At 55.3% G+C, this 15,194-nt stretch overlaps 1 protein-coding gene across 1 annotated transcript in view; it reads left to right on the top strand.

The window, feature by feature from the left end:
* HIPK2 (homeodomain interacting protein kinase 2) overlaps positions 1-15,194 on the top strand; it is an 82,403-nt gene that overhangs the window by 31,107 nt on the left and 36,102 nt on the right. Inside the window, 5 exon segments of the mRNA XM_075343535.1 lie at positions 12,107-12,192; positions 12,194-12,598; positions 12,600-12,656; positions 12,658-12,852; positions 12,854-13,188. Coding sequence (XP_075199650.1) covers positions 12,109-12,192; positions 12,194-12,598; positions 12,600-12,656; positions 12,658-12,852; positions 12,854-13,188 — 1,076 coding nt within the window. The 5' untranslated portion in view covers positions 12,107-12,108.

Below are 15,194 nucleotides of genomic sequence, written 5' to 3'. Positions count from 1 at the left end.
AGTCACCTGCATTGCTCAGGTGGATTTTGGCCCATTCTTCCGCACACACTCCTCACATCCTGTATGGAGACACTAGTCGCCTGCATTGCTCAGGTGCATTTTGGCCCATTCTTTCACACACACTCCTCACATCCTGCAGGTCCCGGCCCCTTCTATGACCTCTGAGCTTTAGTTCCTTCCAGACATTGTCTACTTGAATCCGCTCCGGTGATCCCTTGTACATTCTAGTGGATTTATTTTCTTTCTCTGAGAGTCTCCTTGTTTTTGGGATCCTTATTTTGTGAAATGTCCCCCCCCATTTCATGTTCATCCTCCTGGTAGATGGCGGCAGATTTTTATCAGGAATGTCTCGGTTCATCCGTCCTTCAGATATATGAAGTTTGCCAGTGCTATCTGCTGGATGTTGTCCCCACCTCCACACTTCACTGTTGGCGTTTTTGGGGTGTATTGTTTTTTGGCCTCCAATTATTGTGTGTATTTTGGCCTCCGAAGCGTTCAGTTTTTATCTCATCTGACCAGACTTTATTCTCCAGTATCTCCCAGACTTGTCTAAATTATTATGTCTATGGTATTGAGTAATCTTTAAACACTGTTGGATAGCTCACTGGTTTTACCCATCATGAGATGTTTCTTGTGTAATGAGACACCTTTTTATTGGCCATTAGTTTAACCAGTTGATATTATTTTTCCACTAAGGGGATTGCTTTCTAATTACTGTTAGATTTCAACTGGTGTCAGGACTTTCCAAAACTTTTACACCTCTTTCTTCATGTGATCAATACTTTTTTTTTTCTCCTTGTCATTTTTCAGTATTATTACAAAATTAATGGACATCAATGGTGATTTCTTTGTCTGTGTGGATTGGATGGGTTGTTATTGACATGTAGTGATTTGTGTAAACTGCTATGTGTGGGGGAAAACTAACCCTGCACATCTCCCTGTGAACACCCTCCCCACAGTCACATAGTGGAGGCCGCATCCTGCTGTAAGGAGGCTTATTTCAGCAGAGGCAGTGAAGCTGGCTGCAATGGAGGGTTCAGATCAGAGCATATTCCTGTGTGTGAGCGGCCGAGTCACAGTCCAGACCGAGTCCACCGAGTATCTGCGACAAGACAGGAAAGTCACCGATCACAGAAGTCTCCGTCCAACCTCACCGAGCGAAAGAAGAGGAAAATGTCACCTCTTGATGTGTAAAGCTGGAGAGACCCCAAAAGAGCAAGACAGGTGGTCCTACAAAGTGCTGACTCCGGGGAGTGAATACTAATGCAAGACTGAGAAATATGGTGCCACAAAGTACTGTCTCAGGTGGGCTGAGTACAAATGCAAAAGAGAGAATGGAGGTCCTACAAAGTGCTGTCTCCGGGGGCTGAATACTAACGCAAGACAGAAGAAGGTGATCCTACAAAGTACAGACTCTGGAGGATGAATACTAATGCAAAACAGAGGAAGGTGGTCCCACAAAGTACTGAATCAGGGGGCGGAGTACAAATGCAAGGCAGAAGAAGGTGATCCTACAAAGTGCTGACTCCAGGGACTGAATAATAATGCAAGACAGAGAAAGGAGGTCCAACAAAGTACTGAATTCGGGGGAGGCGGAGGGAGGGGTGCGTGAATACTAATGCACCTCACAATTTATAGATGGAATAATTTCCTTCACATTTCACAGATACTTGTACTCGGTGTCGCAGAGAATCCCAGTAACCTACATGTTACGTTTGAGGGTGCAATGTGAAAAACTGTGTAAAAGTTCAGGGGTATGAATACTTTTTCAAGGCTCTGCGTGTGTAGATAGATATTCTGGACGTTCTGTCCTCCGGTCTGCACTGTTCTGTTACTTCAGTCTCCGGAGGCAGATAATCTGGTGAATCCGCTCTTGTATCTTACAGTCAGATATGCCGGGAATGTAAGACGTCTAAACAGGATATGGAAGAAATCGGAGGAATCGCACCGCGAACTCCGAGGCCGGAAAACCACCGGCTCCAGACACCCCGAGAGCACGCTGCTCTCCTGACACCCTCTGTGCTGCTGTGGATCCTGCTCCTTCCATTCTCAGTCCATCAGCCGCCCGACAACCTCCTGTAATATCTGTTATGGACGAGCTGCCTGACAACCTCCTGTAATATCTGTTGTGGATGAGCCGCCTGACAACCTCCTGTAATATCTGTTGTGGATGAGCCGCCTGACAACCTCCTGTAATATCTGTTGTGGATGAGCTGCCTGACAACCTCCTGTAATGTCTGTTGTGGATGAGCCGCCTGACAACCTCCTGTAATGTCTGTTGTGGATGAGCCGTCTGACAACCTCCTGTAATATCTGTTGTGGATGAGCCGTCTGACAACCTCCTGTAATATCTGTTGTGGATGAGCCGTCTGACAACCTCCTGTAATATCTGATTGTTGTGGATGAGCCGTCTGACAACCTCCTGTAATATCTGTTGTGGATGAGCCGCCTGACAACCTCCTGTAATATCTGTTGTGGATGAGCCGTCTGACAACCTCCTGTAATATCTGTTGTGGATGAGCCGTCTGACAACCTCCTGTAATGTCTGTTGTGGATGAGCCGCCTGACAACCTCCTGTAATGTCTGTTGTGGATGAGCCGCCTGACAACCTCCTGTAATGTCTGTTGTGGATGAGCCGTCTGACAACCTCCTGTAATATCTGTTGTGGATGAGCCGTCTGACAACCTCCTGTAATATCTGATTGTTGTGGATGAGCCGTCTGACAACCTCCTGTAATATCTGTTGTGGATGAGCCGCCTGACAACCTCCTGTAATATCTGTTGTGGATGAGCCGTCTGACAACCTCCTGTAATATCTGTTGTGGATGAGCCGTCTGACAACCTCCTGTAATGTCTGTTGTGGATGAGCCGCCTGACAACCTCCTGTAATGTCTGTTGTGGATGAGCCGCCTGACAACCTCCTGTAATGTCTGTTGTGGATGAGCCGTCTGACAACCTCCTGTAATATCTGTTGTGGATGAGCCGTCTGACAACCTCCTGTAATATCTGATTGTTGTGGATGAGCCGTCTGACAACCTCCTGTAATATCTGTTGTGGATGAGCCGCCTGACAACCTCCTGTAATATCTGTTGTGGATGAGCCGTCTGACAACCTCCTGTAATATCTGTTGTGGATGAGCCGCCTGACAACCTCCTGTAATATCTGATTGTTGTGGATGAGCCGCCTGACAACCTCCTGTAATATCTGTTGTGGATGAGTCGCCTGACAACCTCCTGTAATATCTGTTGTGGATGAGTCGCCTGACAACCTCCTGTAATATCTGATTGTTGTGGACGAGCCGCCTGACAACCTCCTGTAATATCTGTTGTGGATGAGTCGCCTGACAACCTCCTGTAATATCTGTTGTGGATGAACCGCCTGACAACCTCCTGTAATATCTGTTGTGGATGAGCCGTCTGACAACCTCCTGTAATATCTGTTGTGGATGAGCCGCCTGACAACCTCCTGTAATATCTGATTGTTGTGGATGAGCCGCCTGACAACCTCCTGTAATATCTGTTGTGGATGAGTCGCCTGACAACCTCCTGTAATATCTGTTGTGGATGAGTCGCCTGACAACCTCCTGTAATATCTGATTGTTGTGGACGAGCCGCCTGACAACCTCCTGTAATATCTGTTGTGGATGAGTCGCCTGACAACCTCCTGTAATATCTGTTGTGGATGAACCGCCTGACAACCTCCTGTAATATCTGTTGTGGATGAGCCGCCTGACAACCTCCTGTAATATCTGTTGTGGATGAGTCGCCTGACAACCTCCTGTAATATCTGTTGTGGATGAGCCGCCTGACAACCTCCTGTAATATCTGTTGTGGATGAGCCGCCTGACAACCTCCTGTAGCCGCCTGACAACCTCCTGTAATATCTGTTGTGGATGAGCCGCCTGACAACCTCCTGTAGCCGCCTGACAACCTCCTGTAATATCTGTTGTGGATGAGCCGCCTGACAACCCCTTGTAATATCAGTTGTTATATCTAGTGATGCAGATTTGATGGTCTCGGTGGGGGGGTCGGAGGTCGCTGTTCTTGGGGCCGTTGCGTAAGATTCCGTGAATTACCCCGCAGCCATCAAAGGGGCGATTGTGTGTGACTGGACAGCAGCGTGGTGTTTGTTCCATACACTGCGGCGTTATATACATGTATACACGGCCTGTGTTGCCTCAACAATGTCGGCCTATAGGATGCAGCAGGCGACGGCTGAACTGATATATACCATTCATGCTGACAGCACAGGCTTAAAGGGCCGGTACACCCATAATCTCACAGGAGGAACAGCTGATATTACTGACGTGTACGGATATATATAGAGATCGAGATCTACAAGGAACCGCCTGGATACTGTCCTGTAGTCTCCTCCCCCAGTAATGGCTGATAACAGGGAGTAATAGATTGTATTCCCCTGTCCTCCAGTCTCCTTCCCCAGGAATGGCTGATAACAGGGAGTAATAGATTACATCCACAGTCTTGCACAGGTGATTAGTGTTTTTTCCACTTTTCTGTGTTGTTCTTTTTAGCTTGTTTTCTGGGCGCTGTCTCTTTAAGAGCACTGCCCGGTGTCTTGTTCTCCGCGGGGGAGGGGCGGTCGGTTATTATCCGGTTTCTTGCGGCTTCGGATCAGAATCTTCGCGGAAGTTGATCGGTGACTTTGTATAATTGTGTAATAAAGAATCCGCTCAGATCTGCAGCCGCTGATAAATGGGGTGAGGGGGTCTCATTATATCCTCCTGTGCGATCACTGTGCGCAGTCTCCTCCTCCTCCTCCTGTGCGGTCACTGTGCGCATTCTCCTCCTCCTCCTGTGCGGTCACTGTGCGCATTCTCCTCCTCCTCCTGTGCGGTCACTGTGTGCAGTCTCCTCCTCCTCCTGTGCGGTCACTGTGTGCAGTCTCCTCCTCCTCCTGTGCAGTCACTGTGTGCAGTCTCCTCCTCCTGTGCGGTCACTGTGCGCAGTCTCCTCCTGTGCGGTCACTGTGTGCAGTCTCCTCCTCCTCCTGTGCGGTCACTGTGTGCAGTCTCCTCCTCCTGTGCGGTCACTGTGTGCAGTCTCCTCCTCCTCCTGTGCAGTCACTGTGTGCAGTCTCCTCCTCCTGTGCGGTCACTGTGCGCAGTCTCCTCCTGTGCGGTCACTGTGTGCAGTCTCCTCCTCCTCCTGTGCAGTCACTGTGTGCAGTCTCCTCCTCCTCCTGTGCGGTCACTGTGTGCAGTCTCCTCCTCCTCCTGTGCGGTCACTGTGTGCAGTCTCCTCCTCCTGTGCGGTCACTGTGTGCAGTCTCCTCCTCCTCCTGTGCGGTCACTGTGCGCAGTCTCCTCCTCCTCCTGTGCGGTCAGTGTGCGTAGTCTCCTCCTCCTCCTGTGCGGTCAGTGTGCGCAGTCTCCTCCTCCTCCTGTGCGGTCAGTGTGCGCAGTCTCCTCCTCCTCCTCCTGTGCGGTCAGTGTGCGCAGTCTCCTCCTCCTCCTCCTGTGCGGTCAGTGTGCGCAGTCCTCCTCCTCCTCCTCCTGTGCGGTCAGTGTGCGCAGTCTCCTCCTCCTCCTCCTGTGCGGTCAGTGTGCGCAGTCTCCTCCTCCTCCTCCTGTGCGGTCAGTGTGCGCAGTCTCCTCCTCCTCCTCCTGTGCGGTCAGTGTGCGCAGTCTCCTCCTCCTCCTCCTGTGCGGTCAGTGTGCGCAGTCTCCTCCTCCTCCTCCTGTGCGGTCAGTGTGCGCAGTCTCCTCCTCCTCCTCCTGTGCGGTCAGTGTGCGCAGTCTCCTCCTCCTCCTCCTGTGCGGTCAGTGTGCGCAGTCTCCTCCTCCTCCTCCTGTGCGGTCAGTGTGCGCAGTCTCCTCCTCCTGCTCCTGTGCGGTCAGTGTGCGCAGTCTCCTCCTCCTCCTCCTCCTGTGCGGTCAGTGTGCGCAGTCTCCTCCTCCTCCTCCTGTGCGGTCAGTGTGCGCAGTCTCCTCCTCCTCCTCCTGTGCGGTCAGTGTGCGCAGTCTCCTCCTCCTCCTCCTGTGCGGTCAGTGTGCGCAGTCTCCTCCTCCTCCTCCTCCTGTGCGGTCAGTGTGCGCAGTCTCCTCCTCCTCCTCCTCCTGTGCGGTCAGTGTGCGCAGTCTCCTCCTCCTCCTCCTCCTGTGCGGTCAGTGTGCGCAGTCTCCTCCTCCTCCTCCTCCTGTGCGGTCAGTGTGCGCAGTCTCCTCCTCCTCCTCCTCCTGTGCGGTCAGTGTGCGCAGTCTCCTCCTCCTCCTCCTCCTGTGCGGTCAGTGTGCGCAGTCTCCTCCTCCTGTGCGGTCAGTGTGCGCAGTCTCCTCCTCCTCCTGTGCGGTCAGTGTGCGCAGTCGTCTCCTCCTCCTCCTCCTGTGCGGTCAGTGTGCGCAGTCTCCTCCTCCTCCTGTGCGGTCAGTGTGCGCAGTCGTCTCCTCCTCCTCCTCCTGTGCGGTCAGTGTGCGCAGTCTCCTCCTCCTCCTGTGCGGTCAGTGTGCGCAGTCGTCTCCTCCTCCTCCTCCTGTGCGGTCAGTGTGCGCAGTCTCCTCCTCCTCCTGTGCGGTCAGTGTGCGCAGTCTCCTCCTCCTCCTGTGCGGTCAGTGTGCGCAGTCTCCTCCTCCTCCTGTGCGGTCAGTGTGCGCAGTCTCCTCCTCCTCCTGTGCGGTCAGTGTGCGCAGTCTCCTCCTCCTCCTGTGCGGTCAGTGTGCGCAGTCGTCTCCTCCTCCTCCTCCTCCTCCTCCTCCTGTGCGGTCAGTGTGCGCAGTCGTCTCCTCCTCCTCCTCCTCCTCCTCCTCCTCCTCCTCCTCCTCCTCCTGTGCGGTCAGTGTGCGCAGTCGTCTCCTCCTCCTCCTCCTCCTCCTGTGCGGTCAGTGTGCGCAGTCATCTCCTCCTCCTCCTCCTGTGCGGTCAGTGTGCGCAGTCGTCTCCTCCTCCTCCTCCTCCTCCTCCTCCTCCTCCTCCTCCTCCTCCTCCTGTGCGGTCAGTGTGCGCAGTCGTCTCCTCCTCCTCCTCCTCCTCCTGTGCGGTCAGTGTGCGCAGTCGTCTCCTCCTCCTCCTCCTCCTCCTCCTCCTCCTGTGCGGTCAGTGTGCGCAGTCGTCTCCTCCTCCTCCTCCTCCTCCTCCTCCTCCTCCTGTGCGGTCAGTGTGCGCAGTCGTCTCCTCCTCTTCCTCCTCCTCCTCCTCCTGTGCGGTCAGTGTGCGCAGTCGTCTCCTCCTCTTCCTCCTCCTCCTCCTCCTCCTGTGCGGTCAGTGTGCGCAGTCGTCTCCTCCTCTTCCTCCTCCTCCTGTGCGGTCAGTGTGCGCAGTCGTCTCCTCCTCCTCCTCCTCCTCCTGTGCGGTCAGTGTGCGCAGTCGTCTCCTCCTCCTCCTCCTCCTCCTGTGCGGTCAGTGTGCGCAGTCGTCTCCTCTCCTCCTCCTCCTGTGCGGTCAGTGTGCGCAGTCGTCTCCTCCTCCTCCTCCTCCTCCTCCTCCTCCTCCTCCTCCTCCTCCTGTGCGGTCAGTGTGCGCAGTCGTCTCCTCCTCCTCCTGTGCGGTCAGTGTGCGCAGTCGTCTCCCTCCTCCTCCTCCTCCTGTGCGGTCAGTGTGCGCAGTCGTCTCCTCCTCCTCCTCCTCCTGTGCGGTCAGTGTGCGCAGTCGTCTCCTCCTCCTCCTCCTCCTCCTCCTCCTCCTGTGCGGTCAGTGTGCGCAGTCGTCTCCTCCTCTTCCTCCTCCTCCTCCTCCTGTGCGGTCAGTGTGCGCAGTCGTCTCCTCCTCTTCCTCCTCCTCCTCCTCCTCCTGTGCGGTCAGTGTGCGCAGTCGTCTCCTCCTCTTCCTCCTCCTCCTCCTCCTGTGCGGTCAGTGTGCGCAGTCGTCTCCTCCTCCTCCTCCTCCTCCTCCTGTGCGGTCAGTGTGCGCAGTCGTCTCCTCCTCATCCTCCTGTGCGGTTAGTGTGCGCAGTCGTCTCCTCCTCCTCCTCCTCCTCCTGTGCGGTCAGTGTGCGCAGTCGTCTCCTCCTCCTCCTCCTGTGCGGTCAGTGTGCGCAGTCGTCTCCTCCTCCTCCTCCTGTGCGGTCAGTGTGCGCAGTCGTCTCCTCCTCCTCCTGTGCGGTCAGTGTGCGCAGTCGTCTCCTCCTCCTCCTGTGCGGTCAGTGTGCGCAGTCGTCTCCTCCTCTTCCTCCTCCCCCTCCTCCTGTGCGGTCAGTGTGCGCAGTCGTCTCCTCCTCATCCAGCTGTGCGGTTAGTGTGCGCAGTCGTCTCCTCCTCCTCCTCCTCCTCCTGTGCGGTCAGTGTGCGCAGTCGTCTCCTCCTCCTCCTGTGCGGTCAGTGTGCGCAGTCGTCTCCTCCTCCTCCTGTGCGGTCAGTGTGCGCAGTCGTCTCCTCCTCCTCCTGTGCGGTCAGTGTGCGCAGTCGTCTCCTCCTCCTCCTCCTCCTCCTCCTGTGCGGTCAGTGTGCGCAGTCGTCTCCTCCTCCTCCTCCTCCTCCTCCTGTGCGGTCAGTGTGCGCAGTCGTCTCCTCCTCCTCCTCCTCCTCCTCCTCCTGTGCGGTCAGTGTGCGCAGTCGTCTCCTCCTCTTCCTCCTCCTCCTCCTCCTGTGCGGTCAGTGTGCGCAGTCGTCTCCTCCTCTTCCTCCTCCTCCTCCTCCTCCTGTGCGGTCAGTGTGCGCAGTCGTCTCCTCCTCATCCTCCTGTGCGGTCAGTGTGTGCAGTCGTCTCCTCCTCCTCCTCCTCCTCCTCCTGTGCGGTCAGTGTGCGCAGTCGTCTCCTCCTCTTCCTCCTCCTCCTCCTCCTGTGCGGTCAGTGTGCGCAGTCGTCTCCTCCTCCTCCTCCTCCTCCTCCTGTGCGGTCAGTGTGCGCAGTTCGTCTCCTCCTCCTCCTCCTCCTCCTCCTCCTGTGCGGTCAGTGTGCGCAGTCGTCTCCTCCTCCTCCTCCTCCTCCTCCTGTGCGGTCAGTGTGCGCAGTCGTCTCCTCCTCTTCCTCCCTCCTCCTCCTCCTGTGCGGTCAGTGTGCGCAGTCGTCTCCTCCTCATCCTCCTGTGCGGTCAGTGTGTGCAGTCGTCTCCTCCTCCTCCTCCTCCTCCTCCTCCTGTGCGGTCAGTGTGCGCAGTCGTCTCCTCCTCCTCCTCCTCCTGTGCGGTCAGTGTGCGCAGTCGTCTCCTCCTCCTCCTCCTCCTCCTCCTCCTCCTCCTGTGCGGTCAGTGTGCGCAGTCGTCTCCTCCTCCTCCTCCTCCTCCTCCTGTGCGGTCAGTGTGCGCAGTCGTCTCCTCCTCCTCCTCCTGTGCGGTCAGTGTGCGCAGTCGTCTCCTCCTCCTCCTCCTGTGCGGTCAGTGTGCGCAGTCGTCTCCTCCTCTTCCTCCTTCCTCCTCCTCCTCCTCCTCCTCCTGTGCGGTCACTGTGCGCAGTCGTCTCCTCCTCCTCCTCCTCCTGTGCGGTCACTGTGCGCAGTCGTCTCCTCCTCCTCCTCCTCCTCCTCCTCCTCCTGTGCGGTCACTGTGCGCAGTCATCTCCTCCTCCTCCTCCTCCTCCTCCTCCTCCTTCTCCTGTGCGGTCACTGTGCGCAGTCGTCTCCTCCTCCTCCTCCTCCTCCTCCTGTGCGGTCACTGTGCGCAGTCTCCTCCTCCTCCTCCTCCTCCTCCTCCTGTGCGGTCACTGTGCGCAGTCTCCTCCTCCTCCTGTGCGGTCACTGTGCGCAGTCTCCTCCTCCTCCTCCTCCTCCTCCTCCTCCTCCTGTGCGGTCACTGTGCGCAGTCTCCTCCTCCTCCTCCTCCTCCTGTGCGGTCACTGTGCGCAGTCTCCTCCTCCTCCTCCTCCTCCTCCTCCTGTGCGGTCACTGTGCGCAGTCTCCTCCTCCTCCTCCTCCTCCTGTGCGGTCACTGTGCGCAGTCTCCTCCTCCTCCTCCTCCTGTGCGGTCACTGTGCGCAGTCTCCTCCTCCTCCTCCTCCTCCTCCTGTGCGGTCACTGTGCGCAGTCTCCTCCTCCTCCTCCTCCTCCTCCTCCTCCTGTGCGGTCACTGTGCGCAGTCTCCTCCTCCTCCTCCTCCTCCTGTGCGGTCACTGTGCGCAGTCTCCTCCTCCTCCTCCTGTGCGGTCACTGTGCGCAGTCTCCTCCTCCTCCTCCTGTGCGGTCACTGTGTGCAGTCTTTTGTCCGACGCTCCCTTTCATCCTGAGCCTCCTGGTTCATGTAATATATACCATATCATACATACTGACGCAGGAGAAGCCGCGATGGAGGAAATGTCGTAAACACATGTGACTGTCACTCCGGAATCCCGCGTCTCCAGAGTCTGTGGAGTCGGGTGTCGCCCCCAGGGGGTCAGCGCCTATTAGGGACCAATAATCGGATTGGAGCGGTCACTTTTCCTGTCCCGTTAGGACATTGTGCGGTTCTGGTAACCGCTCGTCTGGATCCGGTCTCGTCTGTGGCTCTGATGTCACCGGCTGAGTGCTATGACATCACAGTGACCTCACCGGGGTCCAACAGGAAGGAGAGGGGAGCCCGAAATATGGAGTCACCGTACGGTGACATCATCTGACATCCCGGGCCACGAGGGGTTAATGTATAGAATGATCTGTGTACAAAGAGAGGGGACACTCCCACACAGCGCCCCCCGGTGGGGAGAATGCTACAGGGCTACACATTCTATTACTCCCTGTTATCAGCCATTACCCGGTGTGGAGACTGTGTACTGATGTGTGGTGGATGGATGTTAGCGGAGGTGTCATATCCCCCCCCCCATCCCTGTTATGTGGACGCAGTAACGGGTGGTCTTGCTGCGGTGGACCCTGTACATTCGTGTTGTGCTGCAGTTTATTGCAGGACATTTTTTGGGGTGGCCTTGGTGCGGTGGACCCTGTACATTCTTTTTTGGGGGTGGCCCTCTTGAGACCATCGTTTTTTTTGGGGGGGGGGGGGGGGGTGTCCAGGAGACCACCTGTTTTTTTCTTTTTCCAATGATAATGTGCCATGTTTCTGGTTCTCTCTTGCTGCTGCGGACCCTGTATACTCTTTTTTTTTTGGGGGGGAGCTCTCCAGGAGACCTCCCGTTTTCTGTTTCCAGTGATGATGTGCCATGTTTCTGGTTCTCTCTTGCTGCGGTGGACCCTGTACATTTTTTTTGGGGGTGGTCTCCACAAGACCTTGTACATTCTTTTTTTTGGGGGTGGTCTTCTGGAGACCATTGTTTTTTTCGTTTTCATTGATAATGTGCCATGTTTCTGGTTCTCTCTTGCTGCGGCGGACCATGTATACTCTTTTGGGGGTGGTCTTCTGGAGACCATCGTTTTGGGGGGTTCTCCAGGAGACCACCCGTTTTTCCGCTTCCAGTGATGCCATGTTTCTGGTTCTCTCTTGCTGTGGCTGACTCTATATACTCTTTTGGGGGTGGTCTTCTGGAGACCATCGTTTTGGGGGGGTCTCCAGGAGACCACCTGTTTTCCGCTTTCAGTGATGCCATGTTTCTGGTTCTCTCTTGCTGCGGCGGACCCTGTATACTCTTTTGGGGGTGGTCTTCTGGAGACCATGGTTTTGGGGGGTTCTCCAGGAGACCACCCGTTTTCTGCTACCCGTTTTCTGCTTCCAGTGATGCCATGTTTCTGGTTCTCTCTTGCTGCGGTGGACCCTGTATACTCTTTTGGGGGTGGTCTTCTGGAGACCATCGTTTTGGGGGGGTTCTCCAGGAGACCACCCGTTTTCCGCTTCCAGTGATGCCATGTTTCTGGTTCTCTCTTGCTGTGGCTGACTCTATATACTCTTTTGGGGGTGGTCTTCTGGAGACCATCGTTTTGGGGGGGTCTCCAGGAGACCACCTGTTTTCCGCTTCCAGTGATGCCATGTTTCTGGTTCTCTCTTGCTGCGGCGGACCCTGTATACTCTTTTGGGGGTGGTCTTCTGGAGACCATGGTTTTGGGGGGTTCTCCAGGAGACCACCCGTTTTCTGCTTCCAGTGATGCCATGTTTCTGGTTCTCTCTTGCTGCGGCGGACCCTGTATACTCTTTTGGGGGTGGTCTTCTGGAGACCATCGTTTTGGGGGGGTCTCCAGGAGACCACCCGTTTTCCGCTTCCAGTGATGCCATGTTTCTGGTTCTCTCTTGTCGGCCTCGAGTATGGTGAAGCCCTGGTGGTGGTCATGCACAGGTCCTGACGTGTCTTCTCCTTTCCTCCGCAGGTATGGCCTCTTCCTTGTCCACGTTCTCCTCTCTCGTCCTCCCGTTCTCCTCCTTCTGTAGCGTGAAGAAGCCGAAGCTGGAAGTGCGGCCCCACCTGGGATATGACCGGATACGGCTGCCACAGCAAGGTCTACAACCCAGGCAAGAGCAGCTCCGCGTCCGGGCAGCCGGTGCTCTCCCGCGCCTCCCTCCTTCAGGCACCTTACGAGCAGACGGTCATCTTCCCCACCAGTGCCGGCCACATTTTGGTGACCTCTTCTTCCAGTAGCGGGTCTTCAGCGGCACCAGCGAGCGGTCCCACGCTCGGCGGCCCTCAGACCAACCTGATGCGTCGCAGTACGGTCAGCCTTCTGGACACCTACCAGAAGTGCGGCCTGAAGAGAAAGTGCGAGGAGCTGGACAACGGCAGCGTGCAGATCGTAGACGAGCACCTTCCCATGACCCAGAACAATGCCAGCGGCGCCACGGCTGCCACCACCTCCACCGCCACCCTCCAAGAACAGCGGCTCCAACAGCGAAGGCGACTACCAGCTGGTGCAGCACGAGGTCCCTCTGCTCCATGACCAACACCTACGAGGTGCTGGAGTTCCTGGGGCGCGGCACCTTCGGCCAGGTGGTCAAGTGCTGGAAGAGGGGCACCAATGAGATTGTGGCCATCAAGATCTTGAAGAACCACCCGTCCTATGCCCGGCAGGGGCAGATCGAGGTCAGCATACTGGCGCGGCTCAGCACGGAGAGCGCCGACGGACTACAACTTTGTGCGGGCCTACGAGTGCTTCCAGCACAAGAACCACACCTGCCTGGTGTTCGAGATGTTGGAGCAGAACCTGTACGACTTCCTGAAGCAGAACAAGTTCAGCCCGCTGCCGCTCAAGTACATCCGGCCGGTGCTGCAGCAGGTGGGCACCGCGCTGATGAAGCTGAAGAGCCTCGGCCTCATCCACGCCGACCTCAAGCCGGAGAACATCATGCTGGTCGACCCCTCCAGGCAGCCGTACCGGGTCAAGGTCATCGACTTCGGATCGGCAAGTCACGTGTCCAAAGCCGTGTGCTCCACCTACCTGCAGTCCCGGTACTACAGGTGAGTCCTGGTCATGTGACCCGCAGCCGCGCACTGCCCCTTTAAGGGATTCACCTGCGGGGATCAGCGACGTCTCCCTTGTGTCTCCTAATCTGCCGCATCTCTGATTGCATTAATGTCAGCGCTAATCCTCCGAAAATAGCCCGTAATCGCCAGACAGCGGAAACGCCGGATAATACCGCCATACTGTGCGCGCCGCCGTGCGGAATGTGTCCGTGTGCCGCGCAGCAGAGACGAAGAGCAGCTCCAGGGACACACTGTACCAGAAGCTCAGCTCCGCACATGGCAGGATGAGATACACAGCTCAGCAGACAGTATCACACAGGAGAGGATTAGATACACAGCTCAGCAGACAGTATCACACGGGAGAGGATTAGATACACAGCTCAGCAGACAGTATTACACGGGAGAGGATTAGATACAGAGCTCAGAGCGGTATCACACAGGAGAGGATTAGATACACTGCTCAGCAGACAGTATCACACGGGAGAGGATTAGATACACAGCTCAGCAGACAGTATTACACGGGAGAGGATTAGATACACAGCTCAGCAGACAGTATCACACAGGAGAGGATTAGATACACGGCTCAGCAGACAGTATTACACGGGAGAGGATTAGATACACAGCTCAGCAGACAGTATCACACAGGAGAGGATTAGATACACAGCTCAGCAGACAGTATCACACAGGAGAGGATTAGATACACAGCTCAGCAGACAGTATCACACAGGAGAGGATTAGATACACTGCTCAGCAGACAGTATCACACAGGAGAGGATTAGATACACTGCTCAGCAGACAGTATCACACAGGAGAGGATTAGATACACAGCTCAGCAGACAGTATCACACAGGAGAGGATTAGATACACAGCTCAGCAGACAGTATCACACAGGAGAGGATTAGATACACAGCTCAGCAGACAGTATCACACGGGAGAGGATTAGATACACAGCTCAGAGCAGTATCACACAGGAGAGGATTAGATACACAGCTCAGAGCGGTATCACACAGGAGAGGATTAGATACACAGCTCAGAGCAGTATCACACAGGAGAGGATTAGATACACAGCTCAGCAGACAGTATCACACAGGAGAGGATTAGATACACTGCTCAGCAGACAGTATCACACAGGAGAGGATTAGATACACAGCTCAGCAGACAGTATCACACAGGAGAGGATTAGATACACAGCTCAGCAGACAGTATCACACGGGAGAGGATTAGATACACAGCTCAGAGCAGTATCACACAGGAGAGGATTAGATACACAGCTCAGCACACAGGAGAGGATTAGATACACAGCTCAGCACACAGTATCACACAGGAGAGGATTAGATACACAGGAGAGGATTAGATACACAGCTCAGCACACAGTATCACACAGGAGAGGATGAGATACACAGCTCAGCAGACAGTATCACACGGGAGAGGATTAGATACACAGCTCAGCAGACAGTATCACACAGGAGAGGATTAGATACACAGCTCAGCACACAGTATCACACAGGAGAGGATTAGATACAGAGCTCAGCAGACAGTATCACACAGGAGAGGATTAGATACAGAGCTCAGCAGACAGTATCACACAGGAGAGGATTAGATACAGGGCTCAGAGCGGTATCACACAGGAGAGGATTAGATACACAGGAGAGGATTAGATACACATCTCAGCAGACAGTATCACACAGGAGAGGATTAGATACACAGCTCAGCACACACTATCACACAGGAGAGGATTAGATACACAGCTCAGCAGACAGTATCACACAGGAGAGGATTAGATACAGAGCTCAGAGCAGTATCACACAGGAGAGGATTAGATACACATCTCAGCAGACAGTATCACACAGGAGAGGATGAGATACACAGCTCAGCACACTGTATCACACAGGAGAGGATTAGATACACTGCTCAGCAGACAGTATCACACAGGAGAGGATTAGATACAGAGCTCAGAGCAGTATCACACAGGAGAGGAGTAGATACACATCTCAGCAGAC

This window comes from Anomaloglossus baeobatrachus, chromosome 4, assembly GCF_048569485.1.
Source record: "Anomaloglossus baeobatrachus isolate aAnoBae1 chromosome 4, aAnoBae1.hap1, whole genome shotgun sequence".
Taxonomy (NCBI): Eukaryota; Metazoa; Chordata; class Amphibia; order Anura; family Aromobatidae; genus Anomaloglossus; species Anomaloglossus baeobatrachus.
Note: the sequence above shows the minus strand (reverse complement) of the source record. Positions and strands in the feature narration are given on the sequence as shown.